The sequence below is a fragment of the Leptinotarsa decemlineata genome, unplaced genomic scaffold (assembly GCF_025532065.1).
Source record: "Leptinotarsa decemlineata unplaced genomic scaffold, Ldec_3_MD MMD2_tig00026294_RagTag_RagTag, whole genome shotgun sequence".
NCBI lineage: Eukaryota > Metazoa > Arthropoda > Insecta > Coleoptera > Chrysomelidae > Leptinotarsa > Leptinotarsa decemlineata.
The window spans coordinates 2,047,919-2,074,605 of NW_027412674.1; the positions used below are offsets into that span (position 1 = coordinate 2,047,919).

Below are 26,687 nucleotides of genomic sequence, written 5' to 3' on the forward strand. Positions count from 1 at the left end.
AGCCGAACGAAATCGATCAATTCATATTTTGAACATATGTATGTTCTGCTCATTCAATCAATTCATTGGCCAAGGATATTGAAGAGGCGGAGATAAAAAGCAAAGCAAAATTCAAGTATCATCATTTTCCACAAGCAAAGTACAAGAAGGCTGGTGGAAAAGCACTTGTACTACCTCAAGATGTACGCTGGAATACATTAGCAGATTGTCTCGAATCCTACGTCAACAACTGGCACTGTCTTGTGATAGTACGCAGCGGGCACAGGACTGTATTAGATTTAACAATCGTAAGGAATGTCCAAGATGTTGAATTCAAAGAAAATGTTGAGTACTATCTCAAAAATTGAAAAAAGGTAGTCATAGCTCTCGATCTCATTCAGAAAGACATGTGCGTTCTAAGTGATTGTACACATATATGGAAAGATTTGCTATCATCGGACTGGTTGCCAGAAGAAGCAGACAAACTTAAAGCAAGATTGAAAGCCGCAATGACACCTGCACATTTTTCTGCTTATATATTAGACCCCAATTATAATGCAGAAGGTCTATCAGAAGAGGAGGACATAATATCTGAAAGATTGCCACCTCACCATGTTTGCGGATGATACCACTATCACAGTTACAGGGGGAAATATTGATGTACTGCTTAGTAAGGTAAAATGCATAATCGATAGTTTTAGCTCCTGATGTCAGCGAAACAGATTAATATTAAACTCCACAAATACTGTAATAGTAAATTTCTATAATAGGAAAAATAATGTTCCAGATGACCTACAAATTATTGACGAAATAAAGATTAGTAGCGAAGTAAAATTTTTAGGAACTCACTTGGATGAAAGCTTATCATGGGATCTGCAAATAAAAGATGTCTGCAACAAATTAAACAAGACATTCTTTGCTTTAAGGCAAATGAAATCATGCATGGACTCAGCAGGTCTACTAGAAATCTATTTTGCTATGACATATTCATATATATCCCTCAATATCATAGCATGGGGTTGCAGTAATGAATTCATCAGAGTATTCGTAGCACAAAAGCGCATTGTTAGACTAATTTTCAGCATTAAACACCGAGACAGCTGTAAACCAGTATTCGTTAGTGAAAAATTATTACCGGCTCCCTCCATATACATTCTTAAATGTATAGGATTTGCTAGATCTTACATCCATGAACTAGAAACAAACGCAATGGTGCACAGTTACAACACACGTCATGGTGATGACACGTCATGGTGATTCGAACTGTTTCATGCAAAATTAAGAAACAAGTTCGGGACAGAGAAAGCTGGTAAATTGGTTGCAATTATGAGGGCTCTTAATCAACACAGTTCGCTTGAGAAACTTCAGATCATGGAAGTTGAGGGTTGAGTAGAAGATAAGAGAAGGGAAGTTGATTGAATTTGATTGCACCTCAACTTGGAAAATGTTGTTATGAGTGAATTATAATTATAATTACAATAAATGAAGTACTTTTTGATTTTTGATAATTTTTTTTTTCATTTCATACCTATGTACGTGTTTGAAACATGATTAAAACATGTTTAAAACAACGCAGATGAAACAGTAATGATACATTAATAAAAAACTGTTTTTTTGTTTTTCAAATGAAACATTATGTTTTGTCCTTTTAAAAAAATATATGTTTTTTTCCAACCCTAACTACGCCACGGTGATCGAAAAAATCGGTGAGCAAATCCTTGACATTTGATGAAACTTTGCGTGCTTTTTTGGTCTTGACTCTCCCGGCTCTTCCATTGGGAAGATTGGATATTGGTTTCTATGTCATAAGAAAATACCAGCTATAACCCTTCCAAACAAATCTGGAGCGCCCTCGACGTCATCCGATAATTCCTGAGCGATGCTCATGCGACGGTTTTTTGGTGAAAATTCAGCGATTTTGGAACGGACTTCGCTGCCATGCGCGTCATGTCCAAAATTTACGAAAACATTTCATGAAATGAGCCAACCAATATGCCAACATCTTCAGCAACTTCTCTCATAGTGTATTTTCATTCATCAGAATAGATTCATGTTTTAATCGAATCAGCCATTTCACAATTATCCCACTCGTTCTATATAAACCGCCTCATCGTAGACAGAATATTTTCAACAAATTATGTGAGAATATAAAAGCAGATCGCTGGTACAGAAATTTTCAAATCAACATTGGAATTCTTTTTGATCGATGAGAATTGCCTTCATCTGCATTAAAAAACCAAGAACCCAATACATAGCTTTGCTGCCGACAGCACACTTGTCTCGTGATTCCATTTGGATTCCAGGACATCGGGTATGAAGGCTTGATGTTCTGTTTGTTATTTTGATATACATTATTGATGTAACCGTCGGAGTTAGCCTCGAAGCCGATACTACAGTATTGGGTCTCTGTTTTTATTTCATTGGTGGAGGGCACGGCTTCATTTTTCTTGGTTGTATTGAAGAAGAATAATATATTTATTGAAATAGGTTATCCTTATACACAATATTATATAAAACAAATTACTAACATAGAAATTGAAGATAAACATTTTTAGTTTGAAAAATAACGACATATGCTATTTTTATGATAAAAATCAGAAAACAACATACAAATACTATATTTAATAATATTATCTCACCAAGTTTTATTCTATCTATCATTGTGGATGGATTTCAATAACTGTTTTTCAAAAATACTTAATGATGGACTAGATTTAATCTCATTGGGTAATTTATTGTATGCATCAAACCCACTTCTCCTATTTGTTCTGCATTAATGCAAATTAGTATGATTTCTTGTGGCATATTTGTGCACTTCTGAATTATTCAGAATTTTATATATAAATGTCATAGTTAAGTAATACAACTGTAAAGAAACTGGTAGCCACCGCAAAGTTTGTAACATAATTCCGATTTCAGTGAATCTATTCACTTTTAGAACAATTCGCATACCACCATTCTGCAGTTTTTGTAATTGAGATGTTTGATTTAGATTAAACAAGAAAATAATAGAAGCACAATAATCAAAATGTGGTTGGATAATCGCATTGTACAGTAATTATAGACTGAGTGGATAAATTGCCAGAAATTCTTGCAAAGAAATATAGTTTTTTTTAGATATTTTTTTACACATATAATCGAGATAATTGTCAAGAAGTAATGAATTATCTAACTGGAATCCAAGATATCTGATACATGACACAATTTCAATGTTTTCATTATCAATTTGTAGATTTATTTCATTTAAATCAAGGTTGTTCCATTTATATTTTATTGAGATAATCATTCCCTTAGTTTTCATTTTATTCAGTTTTAATTTATTTGCCATGAGGTACTCATTTACATCTCTTAATGCGGCATTCATCTTATCAATAGCTTTATCTAAGCTTGTGTCATAGCTTGCCAATAGTGTATTATTTGCAAAAAATTTATAAAATCAACATTTATAAACAAGTTTATATCATTTAAGTATAAGATAAAAAGCAGAGGTCATAAAACGCTACCCTGTGGCACACCTATATGTATATCCAATTCCTGTGAGATATTATCTTGAACTCTGACTTTTTGCTTTCTATGGGATAAATAGTCAGAGAAATTGGTAAACATCACCATCAATGCCATAACCTCTTAATTTTATTAGAAGAATATTACGATCAATTGTTTCAAACGCCCTCTTCAGATCAAAAAAAAAACAGCTACTACAAATTTATTGTTATCAACTTCTTTTTTGAATTTAGATAAAGTGAGTTGTAATGCGGATTCACATGAATACTTTTTACAAAATCCAGATTTATTATTCATTAAAATTTCATTTTTCTCAATATGATCAAGTACCTGCATATAAACAACTAGTTCAAGGATTTTTTCTATTGATGGTAATGTATTTATAGGTCTATATTCACTGGCCTTGATTGTATTGTTTACCTTTTGAATGGGAACTATAGTACTAACTTTTAAAGGACTTTTAAAGTATTCACAAGGTTTAAAATTATATGTCCACATGTTTCAGAAATTACTTTGAGCATTTTGGAATTTAAGATCTCATGAACATTGTTTTTGTTGTCTAAGGAGTTAATAATTAGTCGTAATTCATTCATTGTTAATATGTGAAATTGAAAAAATTAGGATATAGATTATAATTATCGAATTTCCAATCCTGAACATTATCTATTGCTAATTTGCTAAATACTCCTAATGAAGTAGTAGTTGAATTCGTTTACTATTTCAGTTTTATTATTAACAATATACACCTGGTTTGTTAAGTTTAATTCTATACAGCTCGGAAATTTTTGGCAATTCATGTTTATTAGCTTTTTTAATGTTTTCCACATCAGTTGAGAGTTATTTTTATACATATCTACTCTATCGAAGAAGTATTGCTCTTTTTTCTTTTTTAATAAATTTACTACTTCATTTCTCTGTTTCTTAAATTCTTTACATTTGACATTTTTATTCACCCCTATAGTTTTGATGAAATCCTTATATATCTGATCACGTTGTTTTATTTTATTATAAATTTCGTTGTCAAATCATGGAATGTTACTTTGATAGTGACACACTTGAATTGGTGCAACTTTATCGATAACTGATTGACAGTTATTAAGTAAATTGGATTATATGGCACTAACATCTGTTAAATTCAAATCCCAATCACATGAAATTAAATCTAGTTTTATTTTATCCAAATTTCTATAATTTTTGATAGAAGTGCTTTCAGTTCGTATGTTATTTTTGAAGCAAATAGATATCAATGAATGGTCACTTATTTTAGGAGTAGGATGGACAAAACAGTTTGCACAATTATTATTAGTTAGTACATAATCAATTAGAGTTTCAGTGTTATTAGTAATTCTGGTAGGATTCAGTACTAGTTGATCAATTCCATATTGCAAAAACATAGATTTGACTTTTTTCACATAAAAACTGTTATTCAAAAAATCTAAATTGAAATCTCCTACAAGAATGCAACGCTTATCATTGACAAAGATATCATCAAAGATATTTTACAGGTTTTCTATGAATATAGAATCCGAGCTAGATGGAGAATGATAAAAACAACCCACTAACCATTGTCACACACCAAAATTTACTCTTATGACCTTACACCAGTAATTGTCTTTTAAAATGTAAGTCTTCTTTGTTGAACACTGTATGCCATCCTTCACATAAATCACAACACCCCCGGTTTGCCGATTTGTAATGTGACGAATGTGACTGTAACCATCCAGTTTGATCTCTAAATCTTCAATTTCATTAGTTATTCTAGACTCACTAACTAGAATTATTTTTGGATAGTAATATAAAATGCTTATTTCAATTCGGTCAATTTTATGCAGCAAACTTTGGGCGTTCATGTATATGATATCAGTAAAGAGGTGGATATAAGGGTCCTTTATCGGTTTTATTGAATGACCAGATAGGGAAGCCATTGAGTTTAGGCAGCTGAAATCTATCAATTTCAATTGTCACTTAGATTAGGTTAGGTCCGAAGTGAGTGGGGACCCTTCACCGTAACCCGCAAAAATTTATTGTGGATCACACCTATTCATACTCGACCAAATGAACCCAGTTTCTTAACAAAGCCTATTAGTTTGTATTGTGAGTGATCTTTCAGGTCAGATGGTAAAAGTACGGCTCTGCCGAACTCTAAAATCCAGATTCGGTCCTCAGCGAGGCAGGCACAAAGTATGTGTTCTGCTATTTCATCATTTTCCAAACACACACTGTCTTCCGACAGTCCGAGTCTCTGCATATGATGATTCAAATGACAGTGACCTGTAAGAAGGCCTGTTAGGCATCATAGTTCATTCCTACTGTAGTCCAACATCTGTTTGGTATCAAACTTCAAAGGGTGAATAAACGCCGTGGAGTGAGCCATTCCTGGAAGATTCTGCCAGAAATCCATAAATCTTCTTGCCATCCAGGTGATCAATCTTTGTTTGGCAAAGCCTAAGGCGATGTCAATGACAGGTTCTGGTCCGATGAAGCTGCTTGCAGCACCCTCCTTTGGAAGGAAGTCAGCAGCCTCATTGCCTTCCAGGCCAGGAATCTAGACCACATACAATCTGTTAAGTCTGCCTATCGAGAAGAGTCGTTTTTGGCAATTTGCTACCTATTTAGACGTTGCTTGGTAGGAGCCAAGATCTTCCAATGGCACTTGACTGTCCGAAAATATTTTTATTGACTTGTGTATGAGGTTGGATTCTTGCAATCTCTCCGCACACAATTCAATAGCGTAAATTTTCGCTTGAAATACAGTCGCATAGGTTTCTAAGCAGGTTGATATATCTGTCCTGCGTCTACGATCCAGGGCAGACAGGCATTTTAATTCTCACTTGCTTTTATTCGAAATTGTTTCTGTATTTCTGAAGTTCACTGATATTCCTGAAAAGCCTTGGTCATCTCCCGATGAAGCTAACTTGGTTAGCAAAACGCGCATTGAGAGACAGCATTTTTGTTCTGATATGTCAGAATTATTTCCAATAGAGAGTCTGAGATAGTAATTCCGTGTGATATCGAGTATCTCATTTCCTCCGAAAGCGATGATGTGGATGCTTTCTCCAAGTGCATATTCAGCAAATACTGATGTATTATCGGTACACGCACGGTACACCTTGATACGATTTTTACTTAGACCCCATGAAAGACAACCTACTGCCAGTAATATCCGATTTGAGAATTATGATCTATTTTGTATACAGGGCTTTTCATGATGAGCGTTAATTAGCCGTTTCTGGCAAATTATTTAACGGATCAACCTGAAAATTTCACAGTATGCATAAGTCAATATGACCTACACGCAAGAAAACCACGTCAGTTTCCGTTTGAAACAGTTTATCTCGAAAACGGTTCAAAATAGAAATAGTATTATCTGAACAAAGTTAATCTGGAATTGAATGTAGAGCTCGAAAATGTTGAAATATACAGGGTGTTCCGTTTGAAAAAATTGAGTTCCACTCATTTTTTCATGAGATCAAAGTATCTGCATTTTTTGAAGACCCTGTATGAGGCAAATAAAAAAATGACTCGGACTGAAGATCCTCATAGTATCACTCCACTCCATTTCAAATTTGATCGTTTTAGTGCAAGAGAGTTCAAGATTATCAGCATTTCAAAAAGTTCATGTTTGGTAAGAAAAATATCGAAAATAATTCATATCTTCTAAACGGTAATAGATAGGTATAGAGAAATAGTATATGAATTTGTTGACAAAGTAATAATGAATCATAATATGATATTATATACGGGGTGTTCCATTTGAAAAATCAAAGAAGGCGCTACTTTATAGTAGAAGCGACAACGCCGCTTCGTCTGAAATATTTTAGGCGTGTAGGTCATATTGATTTATGCATACTGTGGAATTTTCAGGTTGATCCGTTAAATAGCTTGTCAGAAACGACTAATTAACGCTCATCATGAAAAGCCCTGTATATTCAACCAACTTTTCAAAGTCAAATTATCTGTTAGATTTGATCACAAAAAAGTATCAGATTCTATTTACTAAAAATTGAAATTTGTATAAATGTGTCTCACAATTGGAGAACTTTGATTCATGGGTGGTTCGATGTATATGTCTTGAATACTTTCACCGTCAACGCTGGTACTCCCCGGGGATCCATATTATCTCCAACTCTCTTTTTATTATACATCAACGACTTATTGGAAAAAACCAGAAGTCCAATATATTGCTTTGCTGAGGCAGCACACTCGTCTCGTCATTCCATTCGGATTCCAGGACATCGACTACGGAGGTACATCTTCACCGGCAGCAGGAGGTTGCAAATCTTGATGAGGATCTAGAAGTGATTTCAAATTGGGGTGAAAGTAACCAGGTTAAATTCAATGCCACAAAAACCGTATATAATAATGTCAGATCAGAGATTTCCGCTTTCTGCTTCGATAAGTTTGTTGGAGGTTTAAATGGACACCAATATGTCTTGGCACAATCATGTCGCTGGAATTGCAAAGGCTGCTTCTCAAAAGCTTGTAACACTGTTCCAAACCTAGAAAACTATACACACCTCAACAACTTCTGATGCTTTATGAATCTCAGATCAGGCCTTCTTTGTAGTATTGTTCTCATGTATGGAGCCATCCGCCTGATTGGAGACGATAACACCACGTGTAACCTTGATAGCCTGGAACATCGAAGGAACGTTGGAGATTTGTTTCTCTTCTATAAATACTTGCACAGAAGGTGTTCGAGTGACTTGGCATATTTGATATAACCAAGAACGGTACATATACGAAATACGTGACGTTTTGAGGTTCAACTCAGTACACCTCGAACTTCACTGTTTAAGAACTTTTTCATCTGGAGAACTGCGTTTATGTGGAATAAACTTCCTGAAAACGTTTTTTCTAATGGATTTAATCTCCACCGATTCAAATCCAATGTGAATCGCTACTTTTGCATAGTGCCTTGAGGATTTTCCTGTAGTGCTTATGTTTTATCCTTGAAAAAACGATGATTTCATCCCCTTTCCATATATTATTCGTTCTTTTTTATTTGGATTGTGTGTTTTTTTTTGTCATTCATTTGCATGTAATTACATTTTTTTCATTTTTCAACGAGTGAAACGAATAGATTTTTATTATTATTATTAACATTTTATTTTCCGAAAGTTGAGCTGGTCGGGCCCTGTCCTTGATGCCCCGATACATTCGGGAGGTCGTGCCAGAATCATCAACCAATAATCACACCCCACATCGTGGAATAGTTGATCACCGGGTTCGGAAATTATGTACCCTGAGCAGATACAATGATCCAAAAATGATAGCCTTCTGCATTTGTCTGATCTTTCTGTTCAGAAATTCCAATCATATTGCAATATATCACTATAATATTATTTTCTCCGATCAATTTCTGTTCTCGAATTATTTTAGTGTATTGCGAAATATTCTTCTAAATTGTGTATAACAGACCGTATCTTTCGAATAATTTAGTTTCTTATGTAAACTATTCATTTCACATAGGTGGTCATGCATGGCTTCGATATATTTTTAGTTACTGAAAAAGTTATATTGAATGATTTAGAAATGTATCATATTTTTTCAAACGATCACATTGAAATAAAATCTTCTACATCTCGTCAAAAAAGTTCTGAACGAAAAAATTGTTGGTTCATTCAATCGTTTTTCTGACAAAATTTATAAATCGACAACATTTTTGGAAGTCAATGATAGTGTCATAATTCATGACGTCAGTGTGGAATAGACAAAAATCAAAGATGTTGACATGCCAAAAGGTCACTAAGCCGCATCTTCGTTAATAATAATTGGATAGCCACGTGGATTACATCAAAGGAAAGGAGAGAGAATGCAGTATTTATTGACGAAGAAAAAACAATTCACTATAATTAGTTCCATTGTGAAAATCAGAAGATACTTTTTTTGAAAATCAACTGAATTTTGAATAAATCAATTTCCTTTCATTTCATTTCAATTCATTTTTATTTAATAGCAGGCTTAATTATATTGAGCTTAATATAATTGTTTTTTCAGCTGTTCATTTTTATTCTTCTTCTCCTTTAATTTTTAATTCTTCTTTTTTATTTATTTCAGGGATTTCAAAGTCGTAATTTTATGGATAAATAGAGTGTTTTGTCTTATAATATTATTCAAATTTGGTACTGAAGAATCGATAAGGCAAGTGTCTCACGACGAAACATCGGATGTCTACTCGTGAGGATGACAGTGTTCCATGTAAGTGAAATTTTATTTCTTTCATTCACTATATTATTTAGCAATCCTGTGAATAATATATGACTCGATTTCATAACGAATGTTTGGAATACAAACTGAATAGAGTAAATTATTTATTGTATAATGCAGAGTTCATATAAAAGTATTTGTTTCTAAACTATTTTTTTTGTGTAATTTAATGTTTATACGAAAGTAGCTGTTTCGATAGAACTTTCCTTTCAATTTGTGTCTGAAAGTTATTTCTCTGTATGATTTATATATCTTTGTATAGAGTTATGTTTTTAAATTGATTTTGAAGAGAAGAAAAAAGCCAAAACAATGGCATCGTTTTGTTGAATTACCTATTTTCATTTGGCGTGAATGAAAAAGAATATTATAGTGGAAAAATTGTCAATAACTGATACTGAAACATGATTTTTACTGAAACCGTTCCTAAATTGATTGTTTGAAAGTGTTTATATTTAGGTACTAATATTTTCAATTGTTGTTTTACAAGTTATAACTAAGGTTTCAAATGGTGTCGGCAAGAAAAAATACGACTTATAAATATTAACAAAGCATCTGAAATACACTCCAATGAGTTTGCACCATTTCTCTATCTCATGGAAACGGAGCTTTTCCTTTCTATTGGAAGAACGCAATAGTAAAGTCAGTTTTGTCAAAAGTCAAGAAGATTCATTGAAATAACTATATGGACCTGATACTTTATTATCAGTGACCATGATCTTATTTCAAATTACCGTCAATGTGATTCTGTCAAAGGTCAAGAGATGATTCTCTTCCATTTGTCACTCATCTTTGAAATCAAAGATTAGAAAAATGAACAAAAAATTGAATGCAAAGGCCAATCGGTGAAAAAAATGAATCATTATGGATCGAAATGTGAATGATTCATTGGAATAAGTGAAAGTTACATAATTTCTACTAAATTTAAAGAACTTAAAACAAAATTACTCATTTTCAATCATTATTATTCATCTTCAATATTTCGTTTCATGTTTGTGAACTTTTCAAGTTTTATTTTTCAGTTGTCAACTACAATTCCAAACCCCATGTTTGCATGTGTGTATAGAGTGATCTGAAATATTTTTGCTAAATTATTTTTGGTAAAACCTCATTTCATCTTACAATATTTTTTTTTTTGCACACTTGTATTTTATGCCTGAGTTTATTGTTTGTTTCTGTTTGAAACAAATCCGTACCTATCGAACGTACAAGTCCAGTACCTATCTATTTTTTATGAAAGATGAAATATCCTCGATATTTTTTTTCAATTACTCCTTTTACAATCATTATATAAATGTTCAACAAATGTTCAAATAATTTGTGATATTAATGTTATTGTCATTTATTCTAGTGGAAATTGATCATTTGTATTCTACAAGACGATTTCAATTATAAATTTACCCCAAATTCAATAAATTATTTGTTATAAGTATTATTTTAATGTCAGTACGTCAACATGTCATTTTCAACAAGTTGAAAGAATTTACTGAAGTGAGTTCTACCTATATGATATCAAATTGGAGGTTGTCTTTCGAGTTGAACGGAACTGAATTTGAAATAGTTTTCGGAAATTTCATATTTTCTTTCTCTCAACTTGCTTCACATGATACAAGTGTACGACATTAAACATGATTATCTTAAGAAAGATCTAGTTTTTCAATCATTTTTGAATAAAATATTATCACACACTCACCGTCTACGATCAGGCACAAATTTAAACTTGTGAAATCAACGTTTTTGAATCTGTGGCGGCTTCTACCGCTCTGTCCACACACTAACTACTTGGAACTAGTTAATTGTAACAAAAGTCACAAAACTGTGTTGCTCACTTATTCTCGCCATTTTATGCCCGCGGTATCTCCTGCTTCATAGTATTTATAGATCCTTTCACATTCCGGATTGTTGTCGAAACTAAATCATAGACGATGTCGGTATCAGCAAAAAGAAGGCTTTGTTGTAATATTACCATCAATTCGCTCTCTATATTTCGTTCCTCCACAGATTACTCGAAGCTGATGCAAGATATATTTCAGATTATGCTATATGTTGGCTGGCTATTATAATCAATTCAAATTTTCTTCTTTGAAAATGTGAAATCCGGTAACGTAAAATAAACAAAATATTCTTAATCATCAAGAACCAACATCCTGGGAGCAGTTTCATACATTTGAAAGAGCTAAGAATTGAGTAGCATGAATGACACTGAAACATTAAACTTTATTTTATAATAAGTTCCCACTACTCAGTTCAACAAATGTTAATTGGTAGTTGAGAATTCGCAGTATATGTGAAAAGAAAATATCTTCCAATTTATTGTTTCTTGGAAACCACAAAATGAGAAATAAAACTCATAGAAAGCAATACATAAAACAAATAAGAATCCCTATTATACTGGTTTTTTTTAATGAAGCACAGTTCTTTATCTTCATTTCTTTCGAACACCTCATGTTCTATCAAACACTGTTTCAGAACACACATTGTTTTGAAGTTGTTATTCCGATGAAGATTTGTAAGTTGGTTTACCACATGATTCTCTGAATCAATGATCATTCAGCATATGATGGGGAAAAGAATCACCGACAGAAAAATCCTGTCGGAAGCAATAAGTATATTTAGAGATGAAGCCAATCTTTCTAGAGGTGCCATCGAAAAATTTTGTCTGGACGGGTGAAACTCAAAATCACATAGTTTCTTGTGAAACTACCCTTACACCGGCATTTTCCAAATAGTACTTGAGCCCATACAAATAAGAACAGGAGCAGGTTATTTTCAACTTAGGATTCAATTTCTTTGTACGTTCAGGGTAATTTTCCACAATTCATTTTGTTCATTTCAGTGTGATAATTTCACTTAAAAATAATTCTCACTAATAAAGTATCAATTTGAAAAAATTTCCTCTATATATTTTTGAGAAAGAAAGTTTTTGGCATTCTACTACTCCATTTTGATACAAATAAATGTGGAAATCTTCCAAAGAAAGAAAGAAAGCATTTAATTTCAAAAAAGAAGTAAATTTCAGACACAAAATGGAAGAGCGAACCCTACTGAAACAGCTGTTAAAAAAAAAACTGTTGATAATCTGTTTTTCCATTAACTAGCTGTCGTACCCCTAGGAACGACAACTCTCAGAAGTCGAAACGTGTGCGAGCTGTGGATTAACGAGGTCTTACCTTTTAACGTGTGATTTCTAATACGGGTTGGACAATATCAAGTGAAAATCGATCGTTCAGCCTGGGGCTTGAACCACCGACTAACACGGCGGTCAATTCGAGTGAGTAAACAAAGCACCCACGTCGAACTGATCGGCCACCGATCGATATATAAACATGGAATTACATGAAAAAATTATTTCGAAACAAATACTTTTATATGAACACTGAATTACGCAAAAAACACCTTTCTCTACTCAGTTTGTATTTCAAAGATTCGTTATGGAATTGAGTCAGATTTCATTCACATGATTTCTACACAATATACTAAATAAAAGGTATCAAGATGGAGTATGAATATGACCCAAATGCATGATTGTGACAATATACCGAATATGACAAAATATTTATACCTACCAACTATGATGCCATACACACTGTTGTGACAAAGTTTATTTTTAGTAGTTTAAATATCACGCACAAGCAGCTTTATGACTGCTTCAGTGATTTTGCACTTGTTTACTCACAAATCAATTTTATTATATACTTATTTTTATTATATACCTACCTATTGATATACTGTATCTATATGTTGTATTAATGTGTATTTGTGAAATTTATTCTGTAAAAATTCGTGAATAAACCTTCTTATTATTATTTATTCATTAAGAGTAGTAGAAAGCCAAAAACTTTTTTTCCAAACAATATAACCCCTGATCAATACTATAGATTTCTGAGAAGAGTGGTGTGATGACGGCTACCTAGGATCTTTCGGATTATTTTTTAGTTTTCAGTACATTATCTACATAGTATCTATTTTTTTTTTTTTTCAAAAAACCTTCAACCCAAACTTTTCTACTTATTTTATTTTCAAGTTTTCAGTTTCTAATTTCGTTACTCAATTTTTCTCATACTGTTCAGTGCTTCATTATTATAAGGTGAAATGTAATTCGCCATTTTGTAGCTGCGGTCATCTTGACTTTGCATCTTTTTCAAGGTGTACTATTCTTCTAGTCAAGCCCTGACATTTGATACCCATATTAAGTTAATTGTGAAAATATATGTAGCTGTTTCCATATTGGATTTACAATGCACCAAAGGGAATGTGGATTTCGAAAATAATTGTTTTTCAAGGGAAAGCAGTAGCGTATCACTTTCTTTTTAACATGATTCAATGCAAATCTCTTACGAACGCCAGTGGCAAGAATAAATATCATATTGTTCAGTAAATGCATTGCAGATCATGATCTGCCAATGTACTCTCATCCATTGAATAAAATATAGGGTGTCTCCAGAGGTTCCAATGAATTCAAGACATCGCCAGAACACTTGTTGACACGACTATCGCCAAACCAGTACGTTTCGTCTTCGACCAATAAGTAATAATGACCAGATTCAACGGAAGAACCACAATGAAGACTGGCTGCATGAAGATTATGATTATATATACAAACTGAATAGAGAAAAGTATCTTCTGTATAATTCAGTGTTCATATAGAAGTATTTGTTTCGAAAGAATTTTTTCTTTCGTGTAATTCAATGTTTATATGAAAGTAGCTGTTTCAGGAGGACTTTCTTTCAGTTTGTGTCTGAAAGTTACTTCTTTGCATGATCTACACATCCATGTATAGAGTTACTTATTTTCAAATTGATTAATCCTTCCTTTCTTTGGAAGATTCTCTCATCCATTTTTTTTGTATCAGATGGAGTAGTAGAAAGCCAAAAACTTTCTTTCCCAAAAAATTAATCACTCCTAAAAATATAACCCTTTCAAATCATTATGATAGTGGTCTGCTAGATTGAAGTGTTCATCTATTTCAAACCTTCGTAACAGTTTGCTGCTTCCGTCAGAGGTTGAGTCATGTTTGAAGATCATCAGTGTCATTATTAGATTGGCTAATGCCTCAGCTATACTTGTTGTCTCATAATAGTCAATTAGTTCGGCGCATATTTGGTAATACAGTTGATTATCACCCGTTAAAAGTTATATTTTCAGGTGATTCAACAATAAGCTCCGCACCGATTGGTTATCAGTCATATTAGGAAATTCTAGTTGAAGATCTACTAGAAAGTCATGTACGTTTCGCTACCTCTTTTACATGTACTATGAAGTAAACTAATGAGGCTTTTTCCAGCAAAAGATCTACAAACACAAGACGAGATAGATTGTACAGAATTATTGAATCCAGATCAGTCAGGAGTATTGATTCTGCAATTTTTCTGCTTAGGAAAAGTATTAAAATTTCATGGACTGGATATCGTGAAATGAATGATGCTATAAGTTATTGACAAGTCACCATACTTACTTACTTCAATAAACGTTCACCGAACTTCTTGTAACACAATTTTTGTGGAAAAATTTGTACTTAGCACAGCTTAAGGATTCGACCTCACACTATTGATGATTCGTCACTTCTTCGAAAGGAGGATTGTGAAAAACATATTAATTTTTAAGAAACCATCGAATTCATAGTCCTACACAATTCTTGATAAACACCAGAATAACTGAACGTCACCTTTAATCTTGTAAGTTAAAATAACGATCATTCGTTTTCGTCAAATTTTCATTCGGCCGTGTTTTGTTTCCATTGGTCCCCTGTATATTCGTCGTACCATTCATTTATCAATCATAGTTTTATAACCACTTTATCGCGTGCCATCCGCTGCCAGCCCCTACCCAACGAGTTTTTGAGTGAAATGTGCCCATTCGATAGAGCATTTTTTTTATCCGGCCGTAATACCGCTTTTATCTGAAAATTCTATCAAACCCTTGGGAGATCGTTACGGATCACCCTTTCACTGTGCTCCCGGCGGCATCCACCAAAATGCGAAAGTACGGAATTCGTAAGGGACCAAAGCGAAAAATATTACACCAAACCCCATTTAACACAGAAGGTATTTTAAGTGATCATGAATATTATTGGCGAATCGAGATGACAAAAAATGAACTTTAACACATTCTGTATCTATTTCTACATGGATTCTTGGGAATATCGCCAGGGAGGATCAATGTTGCCATTTTTCGTATTATATTATTCTACTTAATTATGATTTACCAATGAAGGAACATAATATTCATATGTCATAAATGAAAACGTCACTTAGCAAATTGCTTGTTGATCACAGACATGAAACACGGTATTTAAAGAAATCTAAAGGAAACACTTTTACCTCATCGGAACTAAAAACAATGTATCTCATCGTGCGTTTCGCTAACCTACTTATCATCATCAGGGGCTGATGGAAACTGACTTTCAATGCTGGGCGCCATCTGAGAAAAATATTAAATGGAAAGGGGAATCTTGTGACACATTTTTTAAAGCTCCTGACAAATGCTTCACAGCCCTAGAGTATAATGTCAATATCTTCAACTACTACAAAATGGCGAAACTTTCAATAATTGCCTGAATACAGTGACACTTAACTGCATAATATGAAGTAATAAGCTTGAGGTTAGTTCAGAAGATGCTCGAAATGGTTGCCTTGAACATCCTGACATTTGAACAGCCTATTCGATATTTTACGCCGAACATTTTCGAACACAGTAACGTCAATATTTCTACAAATATTTATCATTATCTTCCGTATATCCAATATTGAAGCAGGTTCAGTTTCGTACTCCTTTTGCTTCCATAGCCCCATAAAAAAGTCCAAAGGTGTGAAATCTGGTGAGCGAGCTGGCCATTCTGTAGGACATCGACGCCCAATCCAACGACCGGGAAAAGTAGTATCCAAATGGTTTCTTACTTCTCTGGAGTAATGTGGTGGTGCTAGATCTTGTTGGAATACAATATCCATATCGAATTCATTAGGATTCGCTTCGAAGAATTTAGTGATGAGAGGGTGACCAGTAGTTTCCAGACATTCAAATACAGGTCTCCTCTTGAATTTTGATCAAAAAATAGAGGTCCTACAATATGGTTTCCCAATATTCCTACCGAAACGTTAATTTTTCTGGATATTGGGTATGTGTTTCCCGGAAAACGTGAGGGTTGGTGTCACTCTGCTAACGACAATTTTGTCTGTGAACATTTTCGTTAAAAAAAATGTACATTCATCACTAAAACAAATATCAGGGTCATCTTCATTTAATTGGTGTACCATTTTAATTTTGTATGGATGATACCTATTCCTCTTCAAAAATCTCCACACAGTAGAAGGAAACAACTGACAAACATTAGCGTCCGAATAAGTAGACTGTTTAGGATTTACTACCATCTCACCAATTATTTGCACTTGCTGTTCTTCCGTAATGGACGGATGACCTGGGGGCTTTTTGCTGTATACATTACCGGTAGTTGTGAATTTGAATACAAGTTCCCTCAAACATTTTCTACAGAAATTCTCGTGGAAGTTACGCGTCGCACCGTAAATAAAAATCGCTTCAATATTTTCTTTCAGTGGACGAGAATTGACCATTTCAGAGATTGTTGACGTGATACCTCTCTACTAGTAAAACCAAAAACTAAATGAGAAGATTCTAACTGAACAATATTCATTGTTTTTCTGACATTTTTTGACGTTTTAATAAACAAAAAATAACTTAACAAACCTTATCGGGTTGTGGTAATTGCCATATGGAAGATGAAAAGGAATATTTATGGAAATATCGATATTATTCTGTTTGTCTTCAGGAAATTATCAAATGTTCCGCCATTTTGTAGTAGGTGAAGATATTGACTTCATATTCTAGGGTTGTGAAGTATTCTTCAGAAAATTCAAAATGATGTGTCAGAAGACCCCCCTTTCCATTTAATTTTCTTTTTCGCAGATGGCGCCCAGTTGCCATCATGGAAGTTTCATCTGTCATTTTCACTTCAAAATAAAGTGTTCCTACATTGATTCCATTATCTCAAATTTCAATTTTTTGAGTTGACCCCTTGAAAAAATAAAAGGAGGGGGGCATTAAAGAAATGCACTGTATATAATGAAGGTAATGAAGGTCATCAAATGATACCCTAGTAGTGTAACTTTTTAATATCTCAATCATCCTAATGTATATATTTCTAACTACCTGTTATGAACCTAACAGCTGGGCTGCAAAGTCCCGGGCCTAAGAAAGAAAACGCGTTGTCTTTGTTCAATGTCGGCTTTATTCATCAAAGATTTATCTTTTTCCTCAGAATAAGCCGCAGTTTCAGCAATATCCTCTTCATTTGAACGAAATTCCTTACCGGTGAGCATTTTTTTGAGGTATGCGAACAACCAGTAGTCGCTGGGCATTGAAGCAACTTCCATTTCCAAATAGGTTTTTTTTGTGCAATTTCGACCTTCAAACACTCCAGTATAATATTCACTATTGATGGTATTTTCCTTCCAAAGATAGTCGATGAATATTACACCACGCACATCCCAAAATACCGAGGTCATAACCTTTCCAGCCGATGGTTGTCCTTTCGGGTGCTTTGGACAAGTTACACCAGTTGCACTTCGCTCAGATGACGATCGTTTTGATTCTGGATTGTAGTGATAGATCCCTGTTTCATCTATTGTCACATAACGACGCAAAAATTTTGGTTCGCTACGTTTAAACATGGCCAAACACTGCTCAGAATCATCGAAACGTTCTTGTTCATGGCACCAACTTTGCACAGAGCTTTCTCATAGACAAATGCTCATGCAAATTATGACCAACACGTTCTTTTGATATCTTTACAATGTCAACTAACCCACGGAACTTCACTTCCCGACCATCCTGAACAAATTTGTGATTTTTTTTTGTTTTCTGGGGTTACTGCCTCATTTAGACATCCAGTGTATTCTGCATCATTGGTGTCTCCACGACTACGTTTGAAGTCAGCAAACCAACTAACTGAAAAAGCGGTGAATGCAATAAGACTAACGCCATCTATGTGTTAGGCCGAGACTTTTCAGTCCATGTAGTAGTATTCACTTGGAATCTAATAATAATCATTACATAAGAGGGTGTACGACGGGCTGTTTGGAATGGGAAGGTATGTTGAGCTGCACTAGACTTCTCTGGTCTTTATTAAGGGTTTTTCGACAAAAAATTATTTCTGATAAGAGTTTGTGCATCCCCTGAAACTGAACATGCACCAATGAAATACAGTAAAACATACGTAATATACGAGGAGCCTTCAAATATTTGATTTTGAGACAATAGTAGAGTACTTTTATTTTGAAAAATCCCAGAAAAGTTTTTCAGCTTCGAAAAATTCATCTATATTTGAAGTCATGGCTATCTAAGTGAAGTTTTATTTTTTTACCCATTTTTTTCAATGGGGAACTACAAAAAAAATTGCTAAAACGATAAAAACACAGTATCCTGTATACGACGGTTTATTTTGAAAGCCTGCAATATTACAAATTACACAACTATGGTGTTAACCATGGTAAATTTTTTTGAAGAGTAAAATAATTTTTCAAAGTTTTTGGTGCAGAATTATTTTTATTTTTTGTTAACACCGAAAATTACTCGAAATTATACAGTAGTGTAACAAGAACTTAATATTCAATAATATCAAATCAGAAAACATCAAAATAAAATAAGCATTTCGGAATAAACTCATTGATTTTCTGGAGATTCAACTTAAAACACATATTTTGGACAGGAAGTCAATGAGTTTGTTCAGAAATAATGTTTTGTGATTTAATATTTTTGAATATTAAGTTTCTGTTACAATACTGTATAATTTTGAGCAATTTTCGGTGATAACAAAAATAAAAATAACTTTGCACCAAAAACTTTCAAAATTGATTTACTTTTTACAAAAATTGACCGTGGTTAACACGACAGTTGTGTGATTTGTAATATCACAGGCAAAAAGAAAATGAACAGTCGTATACAGGATGCTGTCTATTTATCGTTTTAGCAAAAATTTGTTTTTCGTAGTCCCCATATAAAATATTTTAGTAAAAAAATAAAACTTCACTTAGATGGTCATAACTTCAGATCTAGATGTATTCTCCAATGCCTAACAACTTTTGTAGATAACATTTCCCGAAATTTTCCAAAATAAGACTACTTTACTCCTGTCACAGAATCAAATATATGAAGGCTCCTCGTATATTACGTATGTTGTACTGTATTTTGTTGGTGCATGTTCAGTTTCAGGGGATGCACAAACTTTTATCAGGAATAACTTTTTGTCGAAAACCCTTAATAAATAAGTTTCCCATATGGTGCATACTTTGGGGATGACACTGTATATAAAACCTGAAAAGTTTGTAAGCATGCGTGATTTAGTGCTAACCAGTTCGATAAGCATCCATATGTTCCCCAGTATCTCTTTGAATGACATGTATGTTTTATTGATGAAAAATATACAGGGCGTTCCAACGAAAACTTGACCCCCCCTGTAGACAGAAACGGACGTGTAATCGAAATATTTGGGCATCTGCTCCAATGCGCATTTTAATGGTTCAAAACGTATTAAAATAGTCAAAAAACTCGATAAGTGGGTGCCCCACGATTTGATCCATCGGCAGGAATTGTTATGTTTTGAGGTCAGTTCTTCTTTGCTTTCACGCAACTAAAGCGATCTTTTTTTAAATCGAATTGTCACGTGTAGATCCTCTACAACAGAAGACGTCGGAACAATGGTTGGACACGTATGTGCCACCCAGGCACTTTTCAAAGACAAAAGACCCACAAAAAAATTATCATGGTTACTGTATGATGCTCAGCGGCTAGTGTGAGTAAAAATAACTTTCTGCAAACAATCAAACCATCATATCAGGGTAATATTGTGAGAAAATCGGTGAAACATACCGAAAACTGCGTCACCAGCAGCCAGCACTGGTCAACAGAAGAGGTCTGATCCTGCTCCAAGAAAACGCCCACGCGCACGTTTCACAAATCACCGTCGAATAATGTAACGAATTGAGCGTCGAAGTTCTGCTTCACCCACCATACTTCCCAGATCTCTCGCCAACCGACTATCATCTTTTCCAGTTCTTCGATAACTTTCTCACCGGTAGAACCTTCGTCTATCATGACCCGACAAAAACGGCCTCCGTCGAATCCCGAGCTAACAAGTTTTATGCTGACGAAACTAATCGACTCGTGTTACGTTGGCAAAAGTATACTGATTCGAATGGAACTCATTTCAATTGAATTGAATAAGTATTCACTAAGATATTGCAGTTCAAATTGGACTCATAAAACTGACAAAACTTTTGACATAACCTAATATAATTGAAACTGCATTCGTGTACCTTTATCTGCAATAAAAAACACAATAATCAAATTCTTGTGCATAGAAATATACCAATGGCAATTTTTTGTGATAATCTATGAAGTAGGCATAGCTTCCATAGTTTCTTTTCTTGAAAAGTTCACAACTCTACAGGAGTAGTTCATATCAAAAATGATCAATTCAGATCAATTACATGAATCAAAGAGCTCATAGAATAGGAACGAGCTAAATGTAAATTAACGATTATACCCAATTATTCTACACGAAAAACCACCATGAAAATCTCCTCCATGAACGTTGCCCTCCAAAGCAGTCTATTTTTTCATAAGAGCAAAACACAAGCACTACAGGAAAATCCTCAAGACGCTCTAAGGGCAGGGCCTGTGCGGAAGTAGCGATTCACGTTGAATTTGAATCGCTGGAGATTATATTCATTTGGAAAAACGTTCTCAGGAAGTTTATACCACATAAACGCAGTTCTCCAAGTGAAAGAGTTTTCGAACAGTGAAGTTCGAGGTATACTGAGTTGAACCCCAAAACGATGAGCCACTCGTGGTGGATTCAAACGTGCGACCTTCTTGAAGACCTCCCGTGAAAGTATCTGTAAAAGAGAGACAAATCTCCAACCTTCGATGTTCCGGACTATCAAGGCTGCCAGTGATGTTCACATCTCCAATCGAAGGGATAGCTCTATTATTGCTGGAATTCAGCAGATTCAGGGTATGCTTTGGAGCGGAGCTCCAGTTGATGGAAGTTTGTATAGTTTCTTGATTTGGAACAGTGTTCCAAGTTTTTGAGAAGCTGTCTTTGCAATCTCAGCAACATGATTGTGCCAAGACATATTGGTGTCCATTTCAACCCCCAACAAATTTATCGAAGTAGAAAGCGGAATTGTATGTCCTGACATCATCATATCTAGCTCGGAGACATTTCTTTTTTGGAGAAAGCCGGGTTTTCGTGGCATTAAATTGAACCTGGTTACTTCTACCCTAATTCGAAATCACCTCTAGATCCTCATAAAAAATATGCAACCTCCTGCTGCCGGGGAAGATGTGCAATGAAAAATTTGGCATTCACCACCGAACGACATACATTCTCTCTTCTCATAGCGGTTTTTACTGCAAAGTATCTGGATGCCTTGCTGCGAAAGCTACTGTGTGACCAACGACGAATCTTGTTCTGCCGATCCCGTGGGGAAAGATCTCTATTTTTCAATCAGTCTTGTCTTCTGAAGACAAAAGAGTTCAAAAATGCATTCGTGGTTAAATTTGGCACCACTGATGATACTTATGGCTGGTCGAACGCTGTCTGGTGTTGGTTAACTAATGCTTTGTTAGTTGGAATTTTCAGTTTCAAGTTGGAGAGATTTCAATTGAAACCTCCCTAAAAGTTCAAAATACAAACTCAAAATCTAAGTTATATGATTAATAGTCAGAATTAACTATTTGAAGTTGAAAATCCTAGATGAAATATATATTTCGACTTTGATTACGAATTTGCTTTGCATTATGGTTAGCTAGAGGTAGGTTAGGTTAGGTTAGGTTAGGTTAGGTTAGGTTAGGTTAGGTTAGGTTAGGTTAGGTTAGGTTAGGCTAGGTTAGGTTAGGTTAGGTTAGCTAGAGGTAGGTTGATTTTCAATTTCTTCATTCAGAGATCAAAGACGAATATTTGGAAACGTGTTAACTGAAAGAAACAATCAACGAAGTATTTCATAATGAATTCAAACACTAATTTCATTGAGATTGGAAGAAAATATTCAAAAATATTTCCAATTACCTATATTCTCATTCAATATTTTCATCCCAGAAACTAAATTGATTTGGGGAAAACAAATAAACAGAAAATCAACTTTATTCAGGAACATTCATTCAAACATATACATTTCTAGTCTATGAGACATATCACGTATTCAGTACATATAGAAACCCCTTCACAGAAGGAAGAACTCTGGTCCAATGAAATTTCCACAGGTTGGAAAATTTGAAGGAGTAGATACTACGTCTCCCACAGCACCTACTTGTAAAAGTATGTCCATTCCCCTTGTCCATCCTTCGGATTTCTCATCTCTCAACAACCAAAAACCTGAAACGCAAATATTAATTATCAGTTTGATAATCACATTTATGGAAAGCAAATTTTCCAATATATTCGTTATATAGTTTATTCGATTCACTCGAATTGTTTAGACTAGTCTGTTTGAACTGTAAATGTATGAATGCTAGGAATCACACGTTGAACTTCTGAGAGTTGTCGTTCGTTTCGGGGCGACAGCTGATTAACGAAAAAACAGATTTTAAACAGATTTCAAACAGATTTCAAACAGATTTTTAAACAGATGAATAATCATTTTGGAAAGTATCACGAGTTCTTGGCTATCAGTTGAAAAAAAGAGATTTTTAAGTGATAATTCACTTTCCGCGACTGACTATAGTCTAAATCAAGGGTCTCCAAACCACGGCCCGCGAGCCAAATCCGGCCCGCCAGTGTCATCAATCCGGCCCGCGACAGCCAATGACTAATGAGATTTATTTAATTGTGATTTTCCACCGACAATACTTTGTAATTGTGGATCAATTTTACTTGTACCAGTTCAAAAGAGCTCAAAAGAGATTTAAGATGCTCATCGGTTAACTGAGATCTGTAAACATTCTTTGTGTACTTCATCTTGAAAAACGTTTTCTCACATAAATAAGTAGTACCAAAAACAGAAAACAACCCACGAGCAAATTTATGCAAATTATCAAATTGTTCCATTGGAAGACTCTTATAAAATTCCAACAAAGATGAATTTTGATATTTGTTCTTGAGCATATCACTGCACCGGAAATCAATAATTTCCATTTGGACTTCCGGAGCCAGGGTTTCAATGTCAGAATCAAAAGGATTTTGAAAAAGCTTAATTTCATTCGCAATGACATCAAAATCTGAAAAACGAGTATCAAAATTTATCTTCAAAGCACTCAAAGTTTCTATTGCAAAATTGACGGGAAATTCAGTCTCTGTAGTGTGGCTGAATATTTCACATGTTTCAAAATATGTGAAACATTTTTTACGTAATTGCGATTGAAATAGTATTATCTTCTGCCTGAAGGATTTGATATTGGTATATAAATCAGGGAGAAGCTGATTTTCTCCTTGCAATCTCAAATTCAGTTCGTTCATATGATTTGTCAAATCGACATAGAAGGCTAACTTCCACATCCATTAACCATTTTCTAAATCGGCAAAAGGGCGCTGCTTCTCATTAAAAAAAAAACGATCTCTGCTCGAAGTTCACACAAGCGCTTAAGGACTTTTCCGCAACTAAGCCAGCGTACGGCAGTATGAAATGGTAAATCATGTTCTCCAATCTGTTGAATAAACTCGCGGAATTGTCGGTGATTTCGCCCAATGGATCTGATGAAGTTAACAACTGATATGACTGGTTTAAGAACTTCAGACATTTTCCGCACAAGGACTGTTGATGAATGATACAGTGTAAGACTAATGGTCTTGAACCACCATCATTTTCTACAGCCTTTGACACAAGTGCAACCACTCCTTTATTTTTACCATACATATTTTTGCCTCCATCAGTTGTTATAGATTTCAAATTTCTCCATCGAAGGTTTTTTTTATTAATGGCATTTTCAACTCCCTTGAAAATATCTGCCCCAGTTGTCGTGCCGTGAATACTATCAATATCAAGAAGTTCTTCATACACTTCATAGCTTTCATCTACTCCGCGAATAAAAATCAACACCTGAGCAGTATCTGACACATCCGTTGACTCATCCAATGCTACAGAAAACCACTCATGATGTCCATTTTTATCAGACAGTTGAGATGATATATTTTCTGCGATGTCTTGCACCCTCCGAGCCACGGTGTTTGCTGACAAACTGACACTTTTAAATAAATTTACCTTTTCGAAGCATATTTCTTCAGCTACTGTAATCAACCATTCTTTTATCATTTCTCCATCGGTGAATGGTTTGCCACGTTTTCCGATTTCAAGAGCCACATGAAAGCTGACGCGAGTTGCAGACTCTTGTTCAGTATTCGCTTTGGTAAACAAATATTGCTGCGATTTGGCTCCGCGTTTCAAAGCTTCAAATTTTACCTTCCGCAAACTTCCTGTAGGTATACTTGGAGTTACTTTGAAGATGTTTCGATTCATAGTGTCGTTTAATGTTGTAGTCTTTGAGAACAGCTATGGTTTCATTACAAATTAAACATAGCGCCTTATTACTGGGCTCAATCACAAAATACTGAAAGTTCCATTTTTCTTGGAATGTTCTGCATTCACTGTCGATTTTTCGCTTTTTTTCCATACTAACAAATCGCACATAAAAACAATAAGTCAAATCAAAATACTTTTATTGACGGGTATTACTTTATTTCACAATAGACAGTTTCGCTTCCTTCGCCTTTCCTACGCAGACTAACTCGCAGTTGCGCCGCTAGCCTTTTTATATGCAATTATTACTGCCATCTCGAGGTGATCGGAATACACTAGCTAGAACCAGAACTTTCTCAAACCAACGTGGTAAATCCAAATATTTAATTACGCCTAATACCACCTAGCGGGTAGCTGAAAAAGATGGTACATAGTACCACTACTCGCCACTAGATGTCGTTAAGTGTCACAATACACAATAATACTTGAAATGCAAAAAAAGCATCCTAGTCTAGAAATATAGTTAAGGGCAGAAATTGGCCCTTGGAACAAACTGCAAAAATCATTATGGCCCGAAAGCTTCAAAGTTTGGAGACCCCTGGTCTAAATTATAAATTGATAACCCTCATGCACGTAATGTCATCAAATTTATATGGTGCTATTCAAATTCGAGTCTGTGAATGGCGACCACGTAATTGGTAAGAGATACGGAGTACGTTCACCATTGAATGATACCAAAAAAATAACACTCGCTCTTTTGGTATACGGAAAAACCGAAAAATTCCAAATTTTATTTCAAGTTGTAGCTTTTTATTACTTTTTCAAGGACAAAATACAAGCACTACAGGAAAATCTTCGAGGCGCTCTAAGAGCGGTGCCTGTTAAAGCAAATTACCAAAAATTGGAAATGTTGATCAAAAAATTGCTTGAAAATACATAATCGACATCCTTTATAAGAGTTTTATGAACAAATATATCCTGTTAACAATTCGAAAGTTTCCTGGAAACTTCAAACAATTTCAAATAACTCCGTAAATGAAATTTCAAATGAATTTTCAATTTTTTCCCGCAATACTCCAGAATCAAATAATCTATCTAGCCAATTTTTTGGTATCATTTGGGAATACTGGACTGGAATGTGAAAACTCCTGTATATTCATTTTTCTAGTTTCATCAAATTTACTTCAGTTAACACTTAAATAACTGATCTACCATATTCTTATATAACACAATCCTCCTCATACCCGGCGGTTCAGAAAAAAAATATTTTTGTAATGTTGCTGTCCCTAGCAACATTCAAACAAGGTGGTACAAATTTAGAAAATATTTATGCGAACTCAACAACTTACAATCACCCAGAATGATCTCAAATAATAATGATAATACAAGTGAAATAAAACTGCACGGGTTTGTGACGCAGCATATGGAAGCATATGGAACCCATTCCATTTTCAGACGACCATGAATCTCTTTACTAGATCATGAAAGCGAGGGTCCTAAGAGTTTACTTCTGAAATGCAAACTCGCACC

The 26,687-nt window shown here is 34.5% G+C and overlaps 2 protein-coding genes across 2 annotated transcripts in view; both read right to left on the reverse strand.

Moving 5' to 3' along the window:
- LOC111514790 (sodium- and chloride-dependent GABA transporter 2) overlaps positions 1 to 11,699 on the reverse strand; it is a 74,101-nt gene extending 62,402 nt beyond the window's left edge. Inside the window, exon 1 of the mRNA XM_074180137.1 lies at positions 11,384 to 11,699. The gene's annotated coding sequence lies outside the window, so the exon portion shown is untranslated. The remainder of the gene's footprint in view (positions 1 to 11,383) is intronic.
- An 11,132-nt stretch (positions 11,700 to 22,831) lies between these two features.
- The window catches only part of LOC111505283 (uncharacterized), a 29,637-nt gene continuing 25,781 nt past the window's right edge, over positions 22,832 to 26,687 (reverse strand). The window contains exon 6 of the mRNA XM_074180138.1: positions 22,832 to 23,080. Within this exon, the coding sequence (XP_074036239.1) occupies positions 22,929 to 23,080 (152 nt within the window). The 3' untranslated portion in view covers positions 22,832 to 22,928. The remainder of the gene's footprint in view (positions 23,081 to 26,687) is intronic.